General features: G+C 31.7%; 3 protein-coding genes across 5 annotated transcripts; 1 reads left to right on the plus strand and 2 right to left on the minus strand.

Annotated features, from left to right (window-relative positions):
• The first annotated feature begins 11651 nt into the window (after window positions 1–11651).
• LOC110611138 (NAC domain-containing protein 21/22) lies at window positions 11652–15339 on the plus strand. Its single transcript, XM_021751281.2, has 3 exons — window positions 11652–11916; window positions 13490–13764; window positions 14531–15339. The coding sequence occupies exons 1-3, from the start codon at window positions 11748–11750 to the stop codon at window positions 15011–15013; spliced, it is 927 nt and encodes a 308-aa protein (XP_021606973.1). The 5' UTR covers window positions 11652–11747; the 3' UTR covers window positions 15014–15339.
• A 1687-nt stretch (window positions 15340–17026) lies between these two features.
• On the minus strand, window positions 17027–19613 carry LOC110610818 (photosystem II 10 kDa polypeptide, chloroplastic). The gene is made up of 5 exons (XM_021750897.2): window positions 19414–19613; window positions 18843–18901; window positions 17954–18009; window positions 17430–17482; window positions 17027–17258 (listed from the first exon to the last, which is right to left on the minus strand). Exons 1-5 carry the CDS (start codon window positions 19562–19564, stop codon window positions 17164–17166), a joined length of 414 nt encoding a protein of 137 aa, XP_021606589.1. The 5' UTR covers window positions 19565–19613; the 3' UTR covers window positions 17027–17163.
• A 1066-nt stretch (window positions 19614–20679) lies between these two features.
• Window positions 20680–25626, minus strand: LOC110611861 (renalase). Of its 3 annotated transcripts, none has more exons than XM_021752388.2 (9): window positions 25497–25626; window positions 25324–25423; window positions 25037–25217; window positions 24515–24587; window positions 24236–24415; window positions 22109–22206; window positions 21774–21862; window positions 21505–21678; window positions 20680–21003 (listed from the first exon to the last, which is right to left on the minus strand). In XM_021752388.2, exons 1-9 carry the CDS (start codon window positions 25537–25539, stop codon window positions 20793–20795), a joined length of 1149 nt encoding a protein of 382 aa, XP_021608080.1. In that variant the 5' UTR covers window positions 25540–25626; the 3' UTR covers window positions 20680–20792. The 3 variants fall into 3 exon arrangements, with proteins under 3 accessions (XP_021608080.1, XP_043810796.1, XP_021608082.1); XM_043954861.1 differs by having other exon boundaries at window positions 25037–25236; XM_021752390.2 differs by having other exon boundaries at window positions 20680–20964; window positions 25497–25556.
• Window positions 25627–25845: the final 219 nt, after the last annotated feature.

Raw genomic sequence — 25845 nt, forward strand, 5'->3', positions numbered from 1 at the left:
CAGGGAATGCTGCACCTCCTCCCCCACCAGTAGAACCAGTAGCCCCTGAAATCCAAACACCTAAACCTAGCTCATCTGTGGGGAGCAAGGTAAAGATGGCAGATTACCTGAAGCTGGATGCTCCCAAGTTCAACATAGGTGATGATCCGTTTGAGTATCTCAAAACGGTAAAGATGATAACATATGAGTTGGGGGCAAATGATAGTAGAGCCATTCAGATGGCGGGGTTCACATTGAAATGCAAGAAGGCACGAGAATGGTTCAAAAACTATGTAGACCCGAGGTTGGAGAGATTATCCTGGGAGGAGTTTGCAAATGAGTTTGTTGGATGAGCGTTTCCAGACAGTTCCAGAGAGCTGAAAGTTGTGGAGTTTGAGCAGTTAAGGCAAACAGAGGATATGAGTGGCGACGAATATACCGACAGGTTTCTAGAGTTGCTGCAGTATGTGGGTCAGGCATATGACTCAGATCAGAAGAAAGCCAGGAGGTATACCATGAGGCTCCACCCTAGGTATTCCTCCCTAATCCTTGCAGCAGAGAGGGAGAGCTTCCACACCATTATGGATGCAACATGAAAGATGGAGGCTAGTGCCATTATTGAAGGATCAGTTAAGCAGACAGTGGCACAGTCTTCGGGTTCCAAGACCCCAGGCAGGGGAAAGTTAGATCCCTCTTCTCTGAGTGCAGCAGCTTCAGGCAGTAAAAAGTGGGGCAAGTCCAAGCAGAAAAAGAACAAGTTCTGGAACCGGTTGAAGTCCAGTTTGGGGTTAGGTGGTGGCTCGAGCTCAAGTTCAGATGGTTCAGAATGCTTGAGGTGTGGTAAGCCACACAAGGGAGTATGTCAGTTTGGGACAACAGCCTGCTTCAGGTGTGGGCAGGAGGGACACATGGCTCGGGAGTTTCCTAGGGCAGCTTTTATGGCACCGTCTTAGCAGACGGCTTCAAGTAGTGTGGCTCAGCCAGTAGCTCCAGCCATGACACAGGGCAGTGGCAGAGGCAGAGGGAGAGGGGCAGCCTCTTCTTCAGCAAGTTCCCGGGGTGAAGGTCCATCAGCTCCAGCTCGGATCTTCACTATGACACAGCAGGAGGCAAACACGTCAAACACCGTGGTGTCAGGTAATCTCATCATTGGTTGTTCAGATGTGTATGCTTTAATGGACCCTGGGGCATCTCATTCTTTTGTTGCTTCGAGAGCCGTAGAGAGGTTGGGTTTGATAGTCTCTGGGTTAGAGTGTCCCCTCTGGGTCAGTGGACCCAAGTGTGACCCATCAGTGGCAGAGTCAGTCTGCTGGTTCAGTCCAGTGTTTGTTGAGGGTAGATGCCTTCCAGTCGACCTTGTGGTTCTAGAATTGACGGATTTTGATGTCATTCTAGGGATGGATTGGCTATCCGCTTATGGTGCTACCTTGGACTGCAGAGACAAGGTAGTCAGGTTCAGAGGACAGGATGGGTCAGAGGTTGTCTTCAGAGGAGACAGGAGGGGTATGCCTAGAGGTCTGATATCAGCCCTGCAGGCTCGTAGGTTGCTTAGGAGGGGTTGTCAGGGGTTTCTAGCTCATGTGAGAGAGCTGAATAGTCAGGTTAGGGAGCCCGCCTCAGTGCCCGTGGTCAGAGAGTTTCCATATGTCTTCCCAAACGAGCTTCCAGGACTACCACTTGCTAGGGAGATAGAGTTTGAAATAGAAGTGATGCCTGGAACCAGACCAATCTCTATCCCTCCCTACAGGATGGCACCAGCAGAGTTGAAGGAGGTAAAGGAGCAGTTGCAAGAGTTGGTAGACAAGGGTTTCATCCGACCGAGTACCTCACCTTGGGGTGCTCCAGTGCTGTTTGTAAAGAAGAAGGATGGATCCTTGAGATTTTGTATCGACTACAGGCAGTTGAACAAAGTCACTACCAAAACAAGTATCCCTTACCGAGGATCGATGATCTATTCGATCAGCTAGCAGGAGCAGGTTATTTTTCCAAGATAGATTTGAGATCTGGCTATCATCAGTTTAGGATTAGAGAAGAAGATGTGCCAAAGACGGCGTTTAGGACCAGATATGGGCACTATGAGTTCCTTGTGATGCCGTTCGGGCTAACCAATGCCCCCGCAGCATTCATGGATCTCATGAACAGAGTTTTCAGTCAGTATCTGGATCACTTTATTATCGTTTTCATTGACGATATCTTAGTGTATTCCAGAAACGCAGAGGAGCATGCCCATCATCTAAGGATAGTTTTGCAGACCCTGAGAGAGCATGGCTTGTATGTCAAGTTCTCCAAATGTGAGTTCTGGTTGAGGAGCATTTCTTTCTTGGGACATGTCGTGTCAGAAAAAGGAATTGAAGTGGACCCCAAGAAGGTAGAAGCCGTAGCTAACTGGCCTAGACCCACTACAGTAATAGAGATAAAAAGCTTTTTGGGTTTGGCAGGTTACTACAAGAGGTTTGTTCAGGACTTCTAAAAAATTGCCGCTCCTATGACCAGGTTGACCAAGAAAATTCAGAGGTTTGTGTGGTCTGAGCAGTGTGAGGAAAGTTTCGAAGAGCTAAAGAAAAGGTTGACGTCAGCACCGGTGTTAGCTCTGCCTACCAGTAATGAAGACTTCACAGTGTTTTGTGATGCATCCCGTGTAGGACTAGATTGTGTGTTGATGCAGAATGAGAGGGTAATTACTTATGCTTCTAGGCAGCCGAAGAAGCATGAGTTGAATTATCCTACACATGATCTAGAGATGGCAGCTGTGATCTTTGCACTCAAGATGTGAGGCATTACCTATATGGGGTAAGATGTGAGATCTTCACAGATCATAAAAGCTTGCAGTATATCTTGAGTCAGAGAGAGATGAATCTGAGGCAGAGAAGATGGGTAGAACTGCTTAGTGACTATGATTGTAAAATTCAGTACCATCCGGGTAAGGCAAATGTTGTGGCAGATGCCCTAAGCCGGAAATCACTTGGCAGTTTGTCCCATATTACAGCAAAGAGAAGACCGGTGGTGAGGGAATTCTACAAGCTCATTGATGAAGGACTACAGTTAGAGTTGTCTGGTACAGGTGCTTTGATAGCTCAGATGAGAGTGACACCCGTGTTTCTGGATCAAGTGGCGCAGAAACAGCATGAAGACCCTGAGTTGGTGAAAATTGCCAGGACTGTTCAGTCAGGCAAGAATGATGAGTTTAGATTCGACGATAAGGGTATCCTCCGTTACGGGAACATGTTATGTGTACTAGATGACGTGAGTCTGAAGGGAGACATTACGAGAGAAGCTCATAATGCCAAATACAGCGTTCACCCTGGAGCCACCAAGATGTATCAAGATCTGAAGAGAGTCTATTGGTGGCCAGCTATGAAGAGAGAAGTGACACAGTTTGTGTCCGCTTACGAAGTATGTCAGAGGGTGAAGCTGGAACATCAGAAGCCGGCTAGAATGCTTAACCCACTGCCGATTCCAGAGTGGAAATGGGAGAATATAGCTATGGATTTTGTGGTGGGGTTACCGGCAACGTCCAACAGATTGGACTCCATATGGGTGATTGTGGATAGACTAACCAAATCTGCTCACTTCATCCCTGTCAGGAGTGGCTATTCTGTGGACAAACTGGCGCAGGTATATGTGGAAGAGGTTGTCAGGCTGCATGGGGCTCCCGTTTCGATAGTGTCAGATAGGGGACCCTAGTTCACCTCCAGGTTTTGGCGGAGTCTGCAGAACGCTATGGGTACCAGGCTAGATTTTAGCACTGCTTTCCATCCACAGACTGATGGACAGCCAGAGAGGACCATCCAGACCATAGAAGATATGCTCAGAATGTGTGTGCTAGATTTTGGCGGTTCTTGTAGGCAGCATCTACCCTTGGTAGAGTTTGCCTACAATAACAGCTATCATGCTAGCATAGGGATGGCTTCATATAAAACTTTGTATGGAAGGAAGTGCAGGTCACTTGTCTGCTAAGAAGAAGTGGGAGAAAGGGCCTTGGCAGAGCCTGAGCTAGTAGAGATCACCAGCAGTAGTGCCCATTATCAGAGAAAGGATCAAGACTGCTGTGAGTCGGCAGAAAAGCTATGCAGATGTCCGCAGGAAGCATGTAGAGTTTCAGGAGGGAGATATGGTATTGCTCAAGGTGTCTCCTATGAAAGGGGTGATTCATTTTGGGAAGAAAGGAAAGCTAGCCCCACGGTACATAGGACCCTTTGAAATCTTGCAGAAGATTGGGAATGTATTGTACAAGCTGGACTTACCTGCTTCAATGGAGAGAATCCATCCGGTTTTTCATGTTTCTATGTTACGAAAGTTCATGTCAGATCCGGGCAAGGTTCTTAGCGAGCCTGATGTGGAGATCCTAGGAGATCTCACCTATGTGGAGCAGCCAGTGTGGATCCTAGACACGCAGATTAGAAAGCTGAGGAACAAGAAAATCTCGATGGTGAAAGTCCTTTGGAATCACCACAACATAGAAGAGTGTACCTGGGAGACACGGGAGTCTATGTTCCAGCAATACCCCTATCTCTTCTAAGGTTAGTGTTTTATGTTTTATGTGTGCTTCCTTGTTGTTATGTGTGTTATGCCATGCTATGCTTGTGTTTGTTGAACATTCGGGGACGAATGTTCTTAAGGGGGGAAGAATGTAATACCCAGCTAGACCCCGGCATCCGAATTCCTACCTTCCGACGGAATCTCCATTGGAATCCGGAATTCTCTGATGTCGGAGCCTTCTAGAAGGGTAAAATAAAAGTTTTCTAAAATGTTTTTATGTTTTTATAGTTTTAATGAAGAAAGATATTGAGTTTTGAAAGATAATGTTTTGGAGGAGAAACCCAGGTTCGGCCGCCGAACCTCATGTTCGGCCGTCGAACATAGTGGAGTTGCGGAGGCACTTTTGGCCCCTGAAAGTGGTCTGACCAGCCACCTATAAAAGGCCCCCTGTCCGAAAATGAGCGAGTTTTCTCTCTCCATTTTCGGGCAAGGTGAGTCTCCGCCACCCCCTTGTTGATCTTGTGTTTCCTCCTCAAATCCTTCAAGATTTTTATGAGTTTTTACCATGTTTTGAAGATTTTAAGCTAAGATCAAAGTTTTGAAGCTTGGAGACCCTCGGAGCTCGATTTCTCCCAATCTCCAAGTTTGGATCACATCTCCTCTTGATCTTCAAGAGGTAAGTGTAGATCCACGTCTGTTATGATGTTTTAAGTAAGTTTTGAGGGGTTTTAAGGGTGTTTAATGCATGTTTAGAGTAGATGTAAAATGTTAGGGTTTATGTTAGTTAAATGATAAATATATGTTCTATGTGATGCTATGTTGAGGTTTGTTGGGGTTTAGGCTAGTTTTATGCCCCTATATGCTTAAATAAGTATTTATGCATGTTTTAGAATAGTTGAATGCATGTTGTGAGGTTTTGGGTGGTTGGATGTGAGAGGCAGAATCGGGTTCTGCCCTTTGGGAGAGCCCAGGTTCAGCCGCCAAAGCCAGTTTCGGCCGCCGAACCTGCCTGTGGAGGCAGCTTTAGGCCGCCTAACCTCGCCCCCGAAAGTAGGACTTTCGGCTCTAGAGGGGAGTTTCGGCCGCCGAACCTGCCCCCGAAGGTTGGTGACTTTCGGCTCTGGAAGGACTTTCGGCCGCCAAACCTTGCCCCCGAAAGTGCCTGACTTTCGGATCTAGAGGGACCTTCGGCCGCCGAACCTGCCGCCGAAAGTCCCCTGTCCAGCCTTCCTTTGCATGTTTTCTATGATTGTTTTATGATGTTTTAGGGGATTTTTGGAGAGATGTTTAGAGTCATGTTAGAGTTTGTTTGGTCCCTCATTTGAGTCCACCTGTGTAGGATCAGACCCGAGAAATCGAGGAGGCCAGCAGTGTTAGCTGTTTCAGAATCAGCCAGAGGTGAGTAGAACACAACTCCTTTTATTTCAAAGTAATTAAACTTTTAAGCATGTTCATGCATCATGAATGCCATGTATGTAATAGGTTGTATTGCATTAGAATTCACGAATATGACGCATTGCATAATATGATGTTGATGTGGATGGATGTTGGATGACCCATTGGCCCTTGTTATGATATGATATGATATGGTATGAAAGTCCAGGTCGAGGCCCATTCTACGCCCCTGGCACAAAGTAAGAGAAAGTCCAGGTCGAGACCCATTCTACGCCCCTGGGACATAGGGATATGTTATGTTATGATATGTTAAGCGAAAGTCCTGAGGAGCTCCCGTTATGGGCTGGGCACATTGGATTATGTAGAGGGCCATTGGTGACAAGTCCATCCTTGATGTGATTTGTTTGTGATGTGATGCATTTCATGAAAGCATATGTTCAATAAACTGTTTTTACTATTCTGCTCACTAGGCTTTGGTAGCTCACTCTTTTCCCCTAACCCCCAGGTTGCAGGGCCAAATATAGCTCAGGAAGTCATCAAGGGTAAAGGCTACGTATATGTAATAGAGTAGTAGTGGACATGAAATGAAATGACATGTAATGTAATATAATGTAAGATATTGTAAGTAATGTAATGAGGATTAGCATTGTGCTTGGCCCTAATGTATGGTTAATCCTTATTGTACATGATCTGTATGTAAATGTTTTAATGATGACATATGTTGAACCAAGCTTGATGTATGTAATGTTGACTCAACTAGAGCATTTGATGAGGGCTCTAGTATGGGGTTTGTATGTATAAAGTTATGGTGCATGCACAGATCAAGCTTGGTATATGGAAAGTTTAATGTTTTTATGAAAATGTATGATCATGTATGGGATTTTATCAGGTACACAGGATGTATGTTAGGCTTGCTACGGATTCCGGCGACCTTAAGTCGATCTGAATCCTAGCGCAGGTAGTGGTCCGGTTTCCGAGTCGTTACAGATGAAATATCAACATATGATAAGTCTGATTAAAATAAAAAAATTTTTAGGAATTAATTTTACTTAGAATGGATATCGAAACTACTAAAAATAATTTATTCAAATCTAATAAATATAAATTAAATCAAATTTATAAAATATTGATAATAAAAATCTCTAATTAATAATTAAGAAAATAAACAAGTAAAAAGAGGGGTTTGATAAAGAGCGAAAATAAAATAAAAATTAAAACAATTAAAGAAAGTAAATATCAAGAGAAAATCAAAATAAAAGACTTGAGAAAAAATCAATACAAATAAATTTTAGTTGAAAATTATAATCCATTTTAGTCGTGAGAATTGATCATAAAAATAAAAATATATTTATTCAATAAATTAGTTTCGGTTATAGAAGATATTCCACATAACCAATCTCTCATTAGGGTAAATTAATTCACCTTAAGAATTAAAGGGTCCCAATTCTAACTAATAATCTAAACTGCGCGGCAAGTTTAAACTAGATCATGCATTTGTTAGTGTGTTACATTAATTATTACTTATTATTGAATAATTCAAACAATTACAGACTTAAGCATATAAACTAACAATATATCACTCAATTAACAAAGCAATATTAATAATAAAAACTGAAATTGTATAAATATTAGAAGAATAAAAAATGAACAATAATGTTTAAATCTCATAATCCATGAAAAAACTTAAATTTCAACTTATTATCAATTAGAACTAAAGAGTTTAGCCATACATGGCTATAAGAAGATTCGACAGAAAAAGAAGATGTGGGCTGCTGCCGTCAAAAAGATGTTTAAATAGCAAAACTCTAGAGAAATCCTCTTAAAATTTCTTCTTAAAAGAGTTTGATTTAAATATTTTCAATAAAATAACTCTTTTGATTTGTTTCCTAAGAGCGATGGATATTCCCTGATCTTTGGGAGAGTTTATGCTACGAAATCTGGACCGAAATGTAACTGTTCAGAAGTTTGCTAAAAAATGGATATAGAAGGATTTTCAAATGGACTTATAATCCGCTTATAAAATTAAATGAACATATATGAATTTACAAACGGAAATATGACTATTTATAAAATTAAAAGAACACATATAAACTTACAAATGAATATACAAGTTATTTGTAAAATTAAATAGATATAAATTGATTTACAAACGAATTTATAATCTATTTGCAAATGGACACATATAAATTTGCAAATGAAAGTATAAATATTTGACATATTAAGAGGACACACATAGATTTACAAAAGCATGTTTAATCCATTTATAAAATTATCTGGGCCATGAATATTTTTACGAACATATGTGTGAACTGTTTGTAAAATTAAATGGACACAAAAAAATTTTTAAATGTATTTATAATCCATATGTAAAATATATGGATTTACAAACAAAAATATATTTCTTTGTAAAATTAAAAGTATATAAACATATTCACAAACATTTGTGTAAGTCTTTCTAAAATTAAATATATATAAATATATTTGTAAACGGAAATATAGCTGTATATAAAATTAAAAAGACATACAGATTTACAAACGAATAATTAATTTATTTGTGAAATTAAATAGCTACAAACTTAATTACAAACGGATGTATGATCATGTAAAATTAAATACATATAGATGGATTTATAAATGAATTTGTAATTCAATTTGTAACATTATATAGATATACATGAATTTACAAATAAAAGTATAACTATTTGTAAAATTAAAAGGATATACACGGATTTGCAAATGAATATATAATTTATTTATAAAATTAAATGAATACAGACAGATTTATAAAGGATGTATAAGTTATTTATAAAATTAATTGGATACAAATTAAAAGATATGAAATCCATTTGTAAATGAAATATTTTTTATATGTCGGTAACGGTTACAAACGGATTTATATGTGTTTGTAAATTCTATTTATATTTGAATAAATTGTTGTAAGTATATTAATTAGAAATTTTAGCTTGAGTCCATTAATGAAGGTGCCCACTAAGGCTTCTTGAGACTGCCCTTGCATCTAGTACCTATCTCTTGAACTCTTTTTGATAACTATATAGGTTTCTAATTTGCCTCATCTTAGACAGTGTTTCATCAAAGTCCTCGCATTCATTTAGACCAAAGTATGCCCATAATTGTTTAACAAAACCACTCACGTCAATACAATTCCATTATCTTAAAGGATCTTTGTAGTCACTGCTAGTAGGCCATTACATGTTGGCTTCCTCTTCTAAGGTACCTTGAGATTCAAAAAGTTGTTCTACTCTAGTAAACCTCCTAAGAATCAAATAAGCTGGATCTTAGTTAGTTTATATGAGAATATGGATGTTACATCTTTTATTCTTTGACGATCCTTTTCTTGTTTCAAAGAGTCTCATTTAGTGGGTCATGGATAAGTTTGATTTCAATTTATTGAAATATGGATAGAGTTTATATATACATACATGCATTTGAGTTTGCGTAGGATTAATTGTTACCATCGATTGGTCGTTTTGCCATTTTTTGCAAATGTCATTAATTAGAGCTTTGAACCTTAATTTGTTTATTATGTCTTCCACCATTTACGTCATTTTCCAATAGTGGTGGAATTTTTCCATCAATTACCTAATTTCACAACCCTTATCAATATATTTACAATTTTATCCTTTTAGAATATTCACCTAATATCTCATTTCCTTCCTTGTACTAATAAATTTAATTTATATTTAAGCTGGAAATGATATCCAGATAAAATACTTTCTACAAGGTGTTTTTGAAATTTTAATTTTAATTTTTTCAAGTAAAATTTTTTAAAAATTAATTAATCACTATTACAAATTAAATTTAAAACAACAACCACTTTAATTGTAATTATAAGTCAAAAGTAATGGATCGAGAACAGTTGTATTTGTTTCTGTACTGAATATAAAAAGCGATTTATTTATTTATTTTATAATAAATAAAAAATTAAATTAAAATAAAAATTTTATATTATAAATTTTTATTAAAATATATTATTATATATAATAAAAATAAATTTTTTTATAATAAATTTAAATTACTATCAAATTATTACTTTAATAATATTAATAAAATAACTGCTACGATATTATTATTTAAATTTTAAAATATAATAGTGAATATAATGTATTAATCTAACTATTAATGTCTCATACAATTACATATAGTACATAATTTTTTTATAAAAGGACATATATTATTCACCAATTTCTATTTAATTTAAAGCATATAAAAAAAAAAAACTATCAACTATATAAAGGGCTAGTTAATGATAATTAAAAGCGATTATTTGGTGGATTTAAAATCAAATTAAATAAATAAATTAAAATTTTAATATTTATAAAAATCAAATGAATTGATTTTAAGTAGAAATTGAATTAAAAAATTGATGTGATTTAATTCAATTGAATTTAATTTGATGGATGTAATTTTTCAATAAATATTTTATTTTTTATATTTTATTTTTAATATTTTAAAATTTAATTAAAATATTTAATTTTAATTATAATTTAATCTCTCAATATTATAAAAAATAATATATAATTATTACTAATTGATAAATTTATTTTTTTTATTAAAATCAATTGAATTAAAATAATAAAATTTTAAAATTAAAAATTAAATTAAAATAAATAATAAATTAAAATAAAATTTTAAATTAATTTAATTCAGTCATATAAACCGACAATGATGCCAATAAAATACAAATAGATTGGAGATAATATGCTGATGCGGCGTTGATAAACAAGAGATTTGTCGTGGGTGAATAGTATACAGGTGGCGAATTTTTTTATGATTTGTCAATATATATATTATATATTTCTCCGTTTTATGATTAGTCTATTTTATTGAAATTCCTTTGATTCAAGATTACTTGTATTTTATTTTATTTTTATAAAATAAATGAAATAATTTAAATTTGAATTACCTGTAAAATTAACAATTAACTTGGAAGTCAATCCAACAGTGTTGAATTTAACATATTTGAATTCATCCTTTCAATTTGATTTTTAACTCAAAAATTAATAATCTTTTTCTCCTAAAAATACTTTAACATTTAAATGACGTCATAAATTGATAATAAAACTTTTTTATATAACACTTTGATGGATAATTTCAAAGACCCCACAATTTAAAATATCCAAATTTAAACTTTTTTTTTTTGAAATGGAAATTTAAATTCTTTTAAAAAGGTGTTTTTTTTTATTAACTGAAATAAGATGCTAATACAAAATAATTAAATTAGACAGAGGTGAACTTTATGGTTGACTGTTAAGGTAAACATTCTACTTGGCTCGGCTTATTTAGTCCCTCCAATATCAATTTTAAAATTAAGTTTCCCTTTATTTTTAAAAAATAATTTGTATTTAAAAAGTAATTTTTTGCACTATAAAATGTTTTTTAATAAAATAATTTATTTTTTATTATTTAATTTTAATTTTAAAAAATAAATTATATTAGTAAATTTGTATATAAATATTTTAATATCATATGATTTGTGAGGTCAAGAAGAATTTAGCTTTAATGGAGACTTTTAGGAAAATGGATTCCAAAAGAAGAGTCTGGTCTATATTTGCATTTATTGTTAATAATTTCCCAAGCAACAGAGACTCTCAAATTTTGGTGTACACGTCACTAGTTTGACATGGATTAATATAGCCATGTCAGCATGACACATAGACGACAACAACAACAACCACCCTTAAACCATAGCTTCCAATAACTAAGCTAATAGTTAAGTTGACTTTGATTTTTTCCTTTCTGTATACTCAAATTCCTTTATATATTGCCTCCCCACTTGGCCTCTCTTCAGCTTCCTCTAATTGTAGTTTCATTTCCTATTCTCTCTCTCTCTCTCTCTAACAGAGGTTGATAGTTGAAAGCGGTAGAGAGAGACAATGAGCAACATAAGCATGGTGGAGGCAAGGTTGCCTCCAGGGTTTAGATTCCATCCAAAAGATGAAGAACTTGTGTGTGATTACTTGATGAAAAAGCTCACCGCTCAATCTCAGTCTCTTCTTCTCATAGAAGTTGATCTCAACAAATGTGAACCTTGGGATCTTCCTGGTCAGTAATTTATTTATTTCTTTTTATTATTAATTTTCTCTTATCACCTTATATTTTCATCCTAGATTATTACATGTTTTCGAAAAGTCTGATATAACTGAATGAATGATGCATGCTGAGTTTTTTCTTCATTTTCCTAAATTAAAATCCGCTTCTTTGTAAAGAAAAGTATATTATTAGGGTTTTTTATTTTTATTTTTTTATAAAATCTCATATTTATTCAGATACACTTACTAAATCTGTAGAATTTTTTTCAAAATTTTTAATTCTTTTTCATGATAAAAATAATTTTCTCTGGCTAAGACTTGAGATCATAAATAGCAAAATGAAAAGATCATATAAATACATTTATTTTTTTATTATTATCTATTTAAAAAATGTAAATTCAATTTTGGTAAATTATATAATTTAAAGTAGTAGATGAAAGGAACATATCATATTCAAAGGCTTTTTTTAGGAGAAGTGGACAGTTTTGGGATTGTCCCAACCAGAAAGCTTTGAAAGAGATATTGAAAGAAGGAAAAATCCTAAAGTCATTAATACCTCAATGCTCCACACGCTTCTTAACTATCACATTTCATTCAAATAACAATCTTTTTTTAAATTCTTTTTTTAAATAATATCAATAAATATAATAATCATGTAATAAATTTAATAATAAAAGATAAAATTATTTAATAATAAAATAATGTAATAGAGTTTCAATTTCAAACAATCTTAATAATCCAATTCTCAACGCTGAAAAAGTCAATCACAAGATCTTTCTCTTCATTATTTTTGTAAGCAGAAATTTTTTTTTTCTATCGCTTGACTTAATTATTATTTGGTAAAATTAAGGGATAGAATTATTTTTCTTAACTAATTTGATTGATTAATAGTTTATATTTAATTATTTTAAAAAAATAAATTTACTAACGTATTAAAAAAAAAAGAAAAAAATTCCCATGTTTACGAAATATAATTAATATTTTATTAATTTGTTTGTTTTTGAAAATAACAGTGTAGTCCATGATCTTGAGTTTGAAACCTAACAACTATATGTGTGCAGGTGCAGCATGCGTAAGCAAGAATTTTTATTTTTAATTTGGAAATTACCTGCAATAATTCTCAATGAATAGACAGAAATTGACCTCTCAACCACATATTATTATACTGTAATTATTCAGCAATCTTAATTAATTAATTTAATTAATTGCTCCTTAATTTGTTTCCTACTTCTTTTGAAGTTTAAGCATTTATTTGTTTCATATATATATATATATATATATATATATATATATATATATATATATATATATATATATATATTTTTTTTTTTCCCTATTTTTCAATTTCAAAAAAAATTATTAGTAAAAACATTTCTAAGAGAAAAGAATGTCATCTTTTCAAAAAATTATTTTCAAAATTGAAAAAATTATTTTTAATACTTAGTTTTTTTCACTAAAATTTCGTAAAAAAAATTTAATTTATTATAGTGGGAGTTAATTAATTTTTATTGTTATTATGATTAAATTAAGTGAAAATGTGTATATATATATATATATAACAACAGTGTTGAAAAATTAATGAGCAGAAACGGCACGTGTGGGAGGAAAAGACTGGTATTTTTACAGCCAAAGAGACAGAAAATATGCTACAGGATTAAGAACAAATAGGGCAACAGCAAGTGGCTACTGGAAGGCAACTGGAAAGGATAGAGCTATCCTTAGGAAGGGCACCCTTGTTGGGATGAGGAAGACTTTAGTCTTTTACAAGGGCAGAGCTCCTAAAGGAAGAAAAACTGATTGGGTCATGCATGAATTTCGTCTTGAGTCCCCCCTTGCTTCCCACAGCATTTCTTCTCCTAAGGTATTTATCCATTTATACCATCTATTTATCTTGAGTTTCAGAATGTTATCAGTTTTACGTATTTTTTTAATTTGTAATTTACCCTTATTAAAATGGAAGTGATTTGGTCAAGTTGGTTATTAAATTTTGACAAAACTATCATTTTCAAATGGTACTATGAATCCCTAATATTTTTGCAAGAATCATGGTGTATCTTGCTTCTTACCAAAGTTTTTGCATTATTAATGTCCAATCCTTTGACTTTCAAGGGGATGTTTGATGTTTCCCTTTTGTCTTTTTTGTCCTTTTTTTATGGTCATGGCAAGTAAGCTAATATAAAATTGTGCTACTTGTATAACTAAGATGATATTATCCCTAATTCATTTTTTCAATTTTAGAATCTTATGCAACCCTCATTCTTAATTTATTTCTAGCTGTAACACATTATGCATTATACTATTTAGCATTAAATAATCAATTATAGAGTATATCTCAAAATAATACTATCACCATTAATTAATCTTAACATACACCGATATTTAAAAATAAATTCTAAATTTAAAATTATTATTATATATTTTTATGTATCGTTAGCTGTAAATATTCGTATTGGTGGTGTTATATGTTAACCAATATAATATTAGAATTGATGTGGTCGTAAATTTTTTTCTGTTAATTTTAATATTTACTACAGTGAAAAGATGAAAAATGAAAATAATCTTATTTTTTAGTGAAAAAGATTGTATGTGTGAATTTTTGACCTGATTTTTCTGGTGGGTGTATGTAGGAGGATTGGGTTTTGTGTAGAGTGTTCTACAAAAATAGAGAAGTTGGTGCAAAACCAAGCATGGGAAGCTGCAGCTATGAGGAAAACACAGGCTGTCCATCTCTTCCACCATTAATGGATTCTTACATCACTTTTGACCAAACTCAACCCAACCTAGATGACTATGAGCAAGTGTCCTGCTTCTCCATTTTCTCTCCAAACCAATCCAACCTAATTTTCCCACACATCACTCAAATGGATTCCAACATGATACCCACAAAAACCACAGCTGCATTTGGACAAATTCCTATTACTAGTAGTAGTACTTGTCCTAATTTAGACACTTTCTCTTGTGACAAAAAGGTAATTAAAGCTGTTCTGAATCACTTTAGTGAGATGGAAAGCAATCCTAACATTCATGGATCTCCTAGCTTAGCAGAAGGAAGTTCAGAGAGCTACTTGTCTGAAGTGGGTATGTCAAACATATGGAATGATCATTATTGATTTTTTTGTGGCTTTCCATGTATTTGATTTTACTAGGTATATGTCCCATTTAGGAAAATCCCAAAACCCAAAAAGAAAAAAAAAAGGATGAAGGAAAAAGAAAAAAAAAAAAGAAGAAGAAAGAAAGAAGATTGTCCAACAACTTTGGAAGAAATTGTCTTTCATGTAAAGAAATTTATAGCTAGAAAGACATATATGCATGCATCTTCCATTGTTAGCTTGATGCGTATATTTTCTTTATGGGGTGGGATATGTGATCTGCTTTTGACTGTACCTTCTGAAATATTGGCTGAAATGAAAATTTGTTAAAATTTTATTTTATTTTATTTTTTTCGAAAGATGAGATTCATTAAAATGACAGAAGGAGAGGAAGCCTTCTGTCTGCCCAAGTAGAGGCAGGAGAAGTCAAAGCAGCCGGCTAAAATGGGAGACGAACTTCGGTCCATAAAAATTTAAAATATAAAATTACAACTTCGGTATTACCCTAATTTGTAAAGCAATAACTGAAAAACTTAAATTTAATTAAAATTTATTTTTAATTCATATCTCACTTTTAATTCTAATGAACTCAAATCTGTCTAATATACAAATTTAAATAATCATTTATATGACCAAATACTTCATCTTTAAAAATACTATATAAAAAATCCATGTCAACAGAGCCAATTTGCTTTTGTATTATTCAACGTCAAATAAATTTAAATAAATACTCTTAAATTTTCACAAGTAATGATCTTATTTAATATTTTAATGATATTTAAAGGTATATTTTAAAAAAAAATATTTTTTTTTTAAATTTTATTTTATAATTTAGAGATAAATTTGATCTTTTAATAAAAAAAATTCATCATATTTAAAAATGTTATATGAAATCACACGAATTTTCTTTTCATTTATTTATCTCTTAAATATTTTAAGTGATAATACCATAGTCTAAAAATAAAAAAAATTCAAAATTCAAAATAATGATAATAATAATAATCTATCTTCACACACCATCTCTCTTGAGATGCATTAAAAGAAAGAATGCTATATCTTATGGTATACGTTTTTACCATATGATATCTTCGTAATAATACTAAATTATAAATGAATAGAAAATAATCAGAGTAATTTTATATATAATTTTTAAAAATAAATAAAGGTATAAATGAATCAAGTTAAGTCGAGTTTTAAAAATTTTAAATTTGATTCATTAAAATTACTTTGAATTCAAACTGAATTTGAATTTTACTAATTTCAAATTTGAACCGAATATTAAGAATTTCAAGTTTGGTTTGTTTAGTAAATAAATTTAGTCGATTGAAATTTTATTAAACTTATTTTTGAATGGTTTATGAATATTTTAAGTTTAAAACTAAATAATTTTAGTTAAATAACTATATATACAAATTAGCTCGTAAATCTATGACAAATGAGTTTTCAAATCTTATAAATTTAAATATCTGAATGTTTTATAAATATTTTGATTTAAATTTTAATTTAAAATTAATAAGTTTAAAGCTAAATAATTTTAGTTAAATAACTATATATACAAATTAGTTCGTAAATTGTATATAAGTTCGTAAATCTATAACAAATGAGTTTTCAAATCTTAAAAATTTGAATATTTGAAAATTATTAAAGTATAATTAAATTATAAAAATCAAAATTTTAAAAGAACTTAAATTTGCCTCATAAATTTAGGGTTTGATCTTAATTCTCTTATAATATTAATCTAAATTTATTTAACGAAATTGTTCATAAATCTGTTTTTAAATTTACTTATAAATTCAGAAACGAGTCGAACTCATGAGTTTTAATAAATTGAATACTGTAAAATTTAAATTTAACTCGTTTACTAAACGAGTGTAAAAATTAAGTTTAAACTTAACTCGTTTAGAAATTAAATTAAATCTGATCAAATTTTTATCTAATTAAATTTTAAATTACTCACGAATAGTTTAATTCATTTACACTAAAAATAAGATATATATCAAAATGAAAATGAGTGATTAAAGGGTGTAGAATAAATGATCCTAATTTATGAGAAATAGTGGATTCATCATGGCTAATAAGGGTTCACAGCAAATGCACATAAAGAGTTGCCAAATTGTTACATAGGAAATAGGAAACCACACATAGAGATGCACAAGCTATTAGAAGTAGGTCTATTGTGCCAAAGCACTTGTATTGTAGACAAGAAGAGCTCCTCCTGCAAGAAGCCCAGCCAGCGTCACTGCCCATATTGCTAACCCTGTTCTGCCTGCAAAGTTCAATCCCAAAAATTAAAGAGTATAAATATTTAAAATTATAAAATTAAATAATATGCATAATTTGATTTTTATAAAATATATAGATAATTTAATAGAATACTTTTGAAATTAGTAAATTTTCTGAAAAAATGGATGAAAAGCTCTATTAGGATTCAACTTACCCCCAACATAAACATCCCCACTTGGAGACCAGTCTCTTGTGTCGTAGATAGGGCTGTACATCAATCATCACAAAATATGATCACTCATTTAATTCTAAATATATATTTGGAGGAGAGATTTATATATTTTCTTGTATACATATTTGTAAAATCACAAAATAATACAATAAAATTGAGAATTATTAGAATTTAAGGCTGCATTCATTTCCAAAAAAAAAAATAATTTTTTTTAAATATTTTTTGATATTTAAAAATTTTAAAAAATTGATTAATTAAAAATATTTTCACTCACTTTTCTTTAGAGTAAGACATTTTCTGTAATTTGAGAATTTTGTTAATATCATTATATAAATTTGTTATTTTTTAAAATTAAAATTAAGTAATAAAAAATAAACTATTTTAGTAAATAATATTTTTATGAAAAATATTTTTTTACAAAATATATTTTATATAAAAAAGTACTTCTTAAACATAAATTATTTCTTAAAAAAATCCAAAAGTAGATAACAAATTCTACTATGTACCTGTATCCATCCACATTGGCACCATATTTGTCAACAAATTGGTATACACCCTTGCCCTGAATCAAAGATTAAAATGGTTATAATTAAAAATTATATTTTTTTAATATTGTAAAAAAATAAAGTCAACAAAAATTATAAAATAAAAAAAAGTATTACATTATAATAGATATAGATTTAATTTTATTTATTTGTGTATTTCAGTTAAATAATAAGCTTATAGATTTTCAACTTAAAAAGATTATAATTTTATTGGCTATTAATATTAAAAAAATCTAAATACTTGCATATTTGGATGGTTTTTTCTAATTATTTAATGCTATGATTGGATAATAATATTTAAAATTAAGGATTTACCTATAGTTTTACATAGATTATTAGTAAATTATGAATTTTAAATTGCATTACTTTAATGATTTAAAACCTTTTTAAAGTGAATTTAAATGATATTTTTTCTAAATTACATTCGATTCGGTGTTTGATTTATAAATCGAATAAATTTGATTAAATTGATTTTAACTGATTTGATTTGATATCAAATCAAATCTATTGAATGCACATCCTTAATTCGACACATTATTAAAAATAGCAAATTTTATTCTTTACACGTATTTATAGTGATATATAGGCTTTTTTTTTAAATTCATGATAAAATTAAATATATTTCCATGAATTCAAAATAATAATATCTTATGACTTATAAAGAATACTTGTATAAATTGGATAAAAAAATCTATTCACCTTTGGGATTATATATATTCCTAAAAATTGAATTTTAAAATTAAATAAAATTGTAATAATTTTGAGAATTTGAACATATGAAGTAATGGAATTTTTAGGTGAAATGGCCTATTTTGATTAATAAAAGTAGCTAGTAGGAAGACACACAAACCTTAGCCTTCCTTCCAGAGGCATCAAGGCCATCCCTGAGGTTCATTCCACCATTGATTCCTACAGAAAAAATTTTCAAAACCCTAAAATTAAAACTCTCCTTTGAAGAAAATGCAAAAGCAAGAGAGAAAAAAAAACAAGAAAAGAAATGAAAAAAATCATTATTTAATTTTTATATCAGGAAAAATTTATTAATTATTTTTTTGATTTTAAAAAATATATTACATAATTTATTATCTAAAAAAAATATTAATTAATCATGTTATTAATTTTAATGATTAAATATTATGAAAAAATTTAAAAATATTTTTAATATGAAAATTTTAATTAATAAATCTCTTATAAAAATAATAAATAAATTAATTAATTTTTTAAATTATAAAAATTAAATAATAAAATATTTAATAACAAAAATAAACAAAATAAATAACCAATAAAATTTTAAAATATTAAAAATATATAAATATATATTTCAAAAATAAGTTATTAAAATTTTTATAATATATACACTAAATAATAAATTGAAAAAAACAAGCAAATCATATGGATTTTGTAGAGATTTGAGAAACAACCATATGGCTTATCAGTCTTGATCTTGCCTCCACTGGCCTCAACTCTGAAGCTTCTCCTTGAGAGAGTTGGAAGACCTTTCACTGAAGATTTTTCAAAACTGAAAGGAGCTGCTGGTTTCAAGATCACAGAAGCCATTGCTGATGCTGCCATTCTAATTTCTCTTTCTTCTTTCTCTGCCTTCCTTTGGCTTTCAAAACAAATAATTCTTAATAATTGTTACACACTGATTGTGACTTTCTCATTCCCACGTGGCAATGTTTTGTGGATAATTTCTAGATTTCGCGTCCCAAACATTTATCAGGATTGTCGGTTTGCATATCCATCAACTTCATCATCCCATGCACACGTGGACTCAGTCTACTGGTTGTAATGATTTTCATTGAAAATGAGTTTTTTTATTGTTATTAATAATCGTAAGTGTTATATACTATATAATTTTTAATACTTTATCTGGTTTATAATTTTTATTTATTTTATTTTTTTATATATTAAAAAAATAAAAAAAATTTCATTGCTTTTTAATTTTATATCAAAATAAATTTGCCAAGTAAAGTGAACGCAATCAAATAATATCAAAATTTTAATAATCCAATATCATGAAATTTTGAATTTAAATTTAAGACCTCTTACTTTGCTAATTCTTTCTCTTGGAAAGAGATATATACCGCTCATCACCAAATTATGTTTTGAAATTTAAAAAATAAAATTTGAGTGATTATCTAAATTTAAATATAGAGAAAAACTTTTTTTTTTTTTATTCGCGAGTGACATCTAACCATCTTTCTGCTATAATACTATTTATCCCTGTCATCCAGACCCATACGTAAATACTACCTATCGTTGTCATCCAGACCCATACGTACGGATGTGTCACAATCTCTCTTCATGTCATACGGTCATTTAATTCTTCTCGACGCGCCTGCAGACAGGACTACGATGTGATTGAATCTGTCATCCTTTCTCCTGTCACATTACCAAGCTAGACTTTCTTTAAAAAGATCCACGCGTGAAGCTCATCTGGCCTGATTCCTCGACTAGACTGAAGTGCGCAATCTGCTGAGTTGATTCACTTCAAGAAAGACTCGATGAGTTTTAGACTTACCTTCCTCTTTAAGACCTGGCCTTGCCCCAAATGTAAAAGACCCGGCGGTCATTAGAATGTAAGTAATTTCTTGACTTAAAAACTTCTGAGTAGCTTTTTTTGAAGAAGAATATCTAGAAATTAAAACAAAATAAACCTGCAAACTTATCTAGTAGACCTTGGCTAAGGAGAAATTGGCTGTAGCTTCTGAATTACTTGTAACATACATCACAGAAATAATTGCACCATAATAAAAGAATGATAAGGAGGTGAGAGAAATGACAAAATGGAAGTACCCTACAAGCAACTTGGTGCGTCTATAAGCTTTGCAGCAGCTGCCAAGCCACTAAGAATCGCACCTTCAACATTTGGACTAACACAAAAATCTCCACAGATGCCCAATTTCTTCTTATCATCCCACAAGCATTTTTCTTCTCCAGCTACACTTGCTGCTGGGAAAGCACTTCCCCTAGACAAACACCCGCCAGTAGACACAACAAAGTCAACACTACAGAACATAAAATAGGTTATACAGCTGGGAAACAAAAGACTTATGATAGAATCTAACTGGAGTTGTTTTTTCTTCACTAGATGGAACAAAAATATCATAGATCTGATTGATCACCAATGTGCAACACAAATTAGCTTAGAGCAATTTTAGTATTTTCTATACGTAAAATAATTTTGATTTGATATATAAAATTTGTTTACAATTTTTATTATTATATAAGATTTTAAAACATATTAGGGATTAATTAGAATGAATTTTATATATAATATATAATTTTTCATATTTAATATTTATTTTTCAAAATTATTTTTATAAATAATATTTGTGAATTTTTTATAGAAAATTGGGAGGATTTTTTTTTTTTAAAGAATATATATAAAAATAATTTTTCCCCAAATACTAGCTTTGCCACTGGACTAACCCGATTGCTAATGCCATGCAATAAATCCAACTTGTTGGAACATTTTTTAAATTCAAGTCATTAACTTAAATACTGACCACCGATGAACTTTTCTGAAGAATGGCTGAGAGCCATTAAGTCCTGTACTTTTAAATTCTTCCAACACATCTTCAGCAACTTTTGTTAATGTTGCAGCTGAAGGCTTCCTTAGTCCAGTTTGACTGATTATATCACGAGCATACTTTGACGTTGAATGCAATACCCATCGTTCACTGCACAAGGAAGCAAGATGGTAAATATGGCATTCTGAACAACACGCAGACCTGCTTTTCTCTCTCTTAATACGTTACAAAACAAAAATGCACACCTTGTGGTTGACCGACCCGGCTTGCTGCTGTCACAATGAGCCCAGCTTAAAATTTCAGAATTCTTGAAGGAGAAGCCTTTTACAGGTATCTTAATCACCATGCCAAAACTCCATCAGGATAAAAAAATTTTCTTTTTTTTAAAAAAAAAAAATTTGTGAAGGTATATAACAATTTACAGTCCAATGGGTAAGGACTAAGGGCAAAAGAGGGGATAAGGAAAACAAAACGAAAGAGGGTGTTCAAGCGAAGTTCGGTCATACAATCATGTTACCAATTCATCCCTGAAAATTTTTTAAGTTTTAAAACTGCTTAGCAGGAATATTTTGTAACTTACCAAAGACAAAGGCTCTGTGAACGCTAGCATAAGAGCAAAACAAGGATTAACAGGAATATCTTGTAACTTCATTGCCAATTCTGGAACCAAACTCAAATCTGAATTGATCACAAACGGCCAAAGGGTTAAGAAAACAGCTTTGTCTATTCTAGACCAACAAAATGAGTAAATGATACAAAAAAATGGCAGATAAAATGGAAGGAAAGCAAAAAGAAAAAACCTGTAATTGATGTAACATAACACAAAGGACTATACCTGCCTCATTCTGAGATTAGTTCACCTTTCTATTGCCTAAAAAATTCCTCATTCTGAGATTAGTTCACCTTTCTATTGTAAAAATTTACTCAAAAGTATATACAATCCATGCACATTCAGCATCATAAAGTATCTTAACAAATATGGAGAATCTGATGTTACAAGAAAGAAGGTAATGACAATAGCAGTTAAAAATGCATTACTCAGTGAAATTTTCCATTAGCAATGGCCAATGGGAATTTTACAACCCTATGTTGAGAAAATCTGAGGAAAATGAATTAAATTAATTATGTTGAGCATTGTCCCTATTCCATTATTAGTGAAATATTCATGAGAAGATTTTTAAAAGGGGAAAAGTGATTCCTCCATAAGATAAGCAGTTTAATTTCCTGACCTTAACCTATCATGAACCCTTCAACACACTCAAACAGTTTGAGATTGTTGATCTCATTTTATTTTGTAGTACAAATATTCCAATTATTTTATTTCCATCTCCGTTCAAATTTTAGAGTAATAATAACACAAGCATTATGCGTCTCGCCTACTAGTTTAAAACAAGATAATGTTGCAGTCTTCAACAAGGCCTAATGGTATGGAAAAAAAATCCCAACCTTCAGCTGATTTTGCAATTTTATCCACACCTTTCTGCAATGAATTCAAAGCTTAGTAGCAATCACTTCAATTGGTCAAAATTAGAAAAAAAAAATTATCAATTTTAATTAAAAAAATATGATTACTGCATGGGGAAGGACTTGCAACTAATTCTGTCATTTAATTACGCTCAATTGGCCAAAAATCAGAAAAAAAAAAGTAACAAGTTATCAATTTTAATAAATAATATATATATATGATTACTGCATGGGGAAGGACTTGCAACTAATTCTGTCATTTTTTATCTTCAAATTGGCAACAAATTTTTTTTTTTTTTAAATTTCAATTTTGACCCATAGGTTAGAATTGCAAATAAGTTTTAAGATGAAGACCAAATTGCAAAAATTAAAAGGTCCAGACAAAATTAAAAACATTCACAAAGGTTTCAATTTTTTTGGCAATTAAGCATTCCAGAAATATGAAAGTAAATCTAACAGAAACTTAAAGGTTATTTGAAAGATAAAAGATAGATGCTTTCAATTTCTTATCAACATCAGAGAAAAGAAAAACTTGTAGATGAACATTTGATCTTATGACCATAGATTACACATATTGCTTCTCAAAAAACATTAACCTTGTTTAAGGTGGAGGTGGGGGAGAAAGGGACGTCAACAGTTGACTTGAATATGCACCCATAAACAAAAATTTTATGTTCTAATAAAACTCAAATAGTATTATCCAAACAGATTCCTCGCCGTAGAAATTCAAATCTGTAGGCCAAATCACACATATGCCTGAATCAAGGCTGAATCAAATGAATAGATAGGAATCAGTTTATTTATTTAATTCTTTCCTTATTCATCTATTAGGAGCCTACAGATTTTATAGTCAAAATTTAACTTTAATTTTACTCTGCAAGGCACCCTTCAGGTTCCCCTAAATAATTGGAAAATGAATTAAAAAAATATTTAAAGGAAAAGGTTTCAACATACCTAATGGTAAACAAAATTAAATGATTGTTACTGTTGCGCACAAATAAGCACTTTAAATTCCTATTTCATTTTCCCCAAGCTGTTAATGAACTTATGACACACTCAAAATGTATTTTCTTCCAGCAACACTACTATCCTTATGTTGATGATTTCGAAATTATAGTCAAAATGTATTTTCTTCCAGCAACATACCAAATTCATGATTTTAAAACTTGAGTTGACAAATATGGTTCTAACTATCACTTCTAAATGGGCGGGAGGGAGAGAGTGAGAGAGCATGAATGCTTACCAAGTGGTGGTGGAGATCCTGTCACATCTTTAAACCTTGAAGAAAAAATACTTTTGTCTGATGCAACCACACCCTTAAAAGAACCATGATTTTGTCCATCCATGCCCATTACCAACCATGAATTCTCATTATCTAACCACTCCAGCCTCCCAACTCCTACACCGAACTTGCTTTCCACTCCTTAAAACATATAAAAAGAAAAAATTAGGCAATTTTCTAGGCTTAGATTGAACTTGAGCAGTAACTATTCTAAAATGAAAGAACAAAATAACTACACACCAGTCTCATTGCATAATGCTTTACATATAGAATTCATGCCCGGCACACCAACATATCTTTTGCTCATTCCATCCTAAAATAAAACTGATATCAAAAGTCATTGCCATGATAAAAGCAGAATAAGGAATGCAAGTTTAAAGCTCTTTTGGTTTCTAAATTGAGTCCAGTATGTGAATGAAACTAAAATTGACATTACACAGTTCAGGAACAATGGCGGAGGCTATATGCGACTAAAATTTTATGGGATTATTCAACGCTCCATGTGCAAAAGAAATTAGAAAATAATGCACCTACTCCCACATGAATGTGAGATCCATCTTGGACGATTGTACATGGACCCAATATTTATGTGAATGCAGGGCAACTATATTCTAATGCAGCAGGAGCACTAAATAACTGCTCCATTTTAAGGCTTACAGAAGCATAAGCAAAAATTTGTGAGCAAAATACATATGTAAATTCTATCCACCCCAAAATAACATGATGGGAAACCTCAATGATGCACTCTGATCAGTCATAAACCTGATCTATTTCAATAAATTTTTTGGAGTGATAATCAAAAGATCCGAAATTCTCTTTCCACTCAGCAACAAGACCTTTCAATTCCCACTCATGAACAAGCCTTAACACATCAGTGTTGCTGATACTGAAAAATGGGGCACCATGATCGAACAATAGCTCCTTCCCATCTTCAGCAATTTCTCTACAGAAAATCTCAAAGACTACCAAGTTACAAAATTCATTTCGGAATAAAGGAAGGGAAGCGGGGGGAATTGATTATTTCCAATCAAGTGAAATTGAGAAACTACCTTCTCTGGGACATGCGGCCTCCAGGGCCTCGGGCGGAGTCGAAGAGGGTGACTGAAACTCCATTCCTTGCAAGAGTTGATGCGCATACAGCTCCAGATACTGCCCAAAAGATGAAATTTCACATAGAGAGCAAAAGCGAGAAGCATTAGAGAAAGAGAGAGGTGATACTGACTTCCGCTTCCAATCACGGCGACCTTAGTAGCAACATTGCTCATGTTGAGTGCTTCACATACAGACGCGAGAGTGAGATTCTGAGATATCCAATTCGCTTAGGGTCGTTTTTAACCATTTTGTTAATATAATATTTGCAGGAAATTAATTTTATAATAGAGTGAATTATTATTAAGTTTTTTAATTTTAAAAAATTGACTAATTTATTTTTATTTAAAAATTATTTAAATAATATTTTTATATATAGTGCAGAATTCAACGTTAAATTTCATCGATCATACATAAATTACTCAGCTTATAATAATAAAGTATATCAACTTTGGTGTTTAGAGGTGTTTTTTTTTTGAAAT

Source organism: Manihot esculenta, chromosome 3, assembly GCF_001659605.2.
Source record: "Manihot esculenta cultivar AM560-2 chromosome 3, M.esculenta_v8, whole genome shotgun sequence".
NCBI classification, from domain to species: domain Eukaryota; kingdom Viridiplantae; phylum Streptophyta; class Magnoliopsida; order Malpighiales; family Euphorbiaceae; genus Manihot; species Manihot esculenta.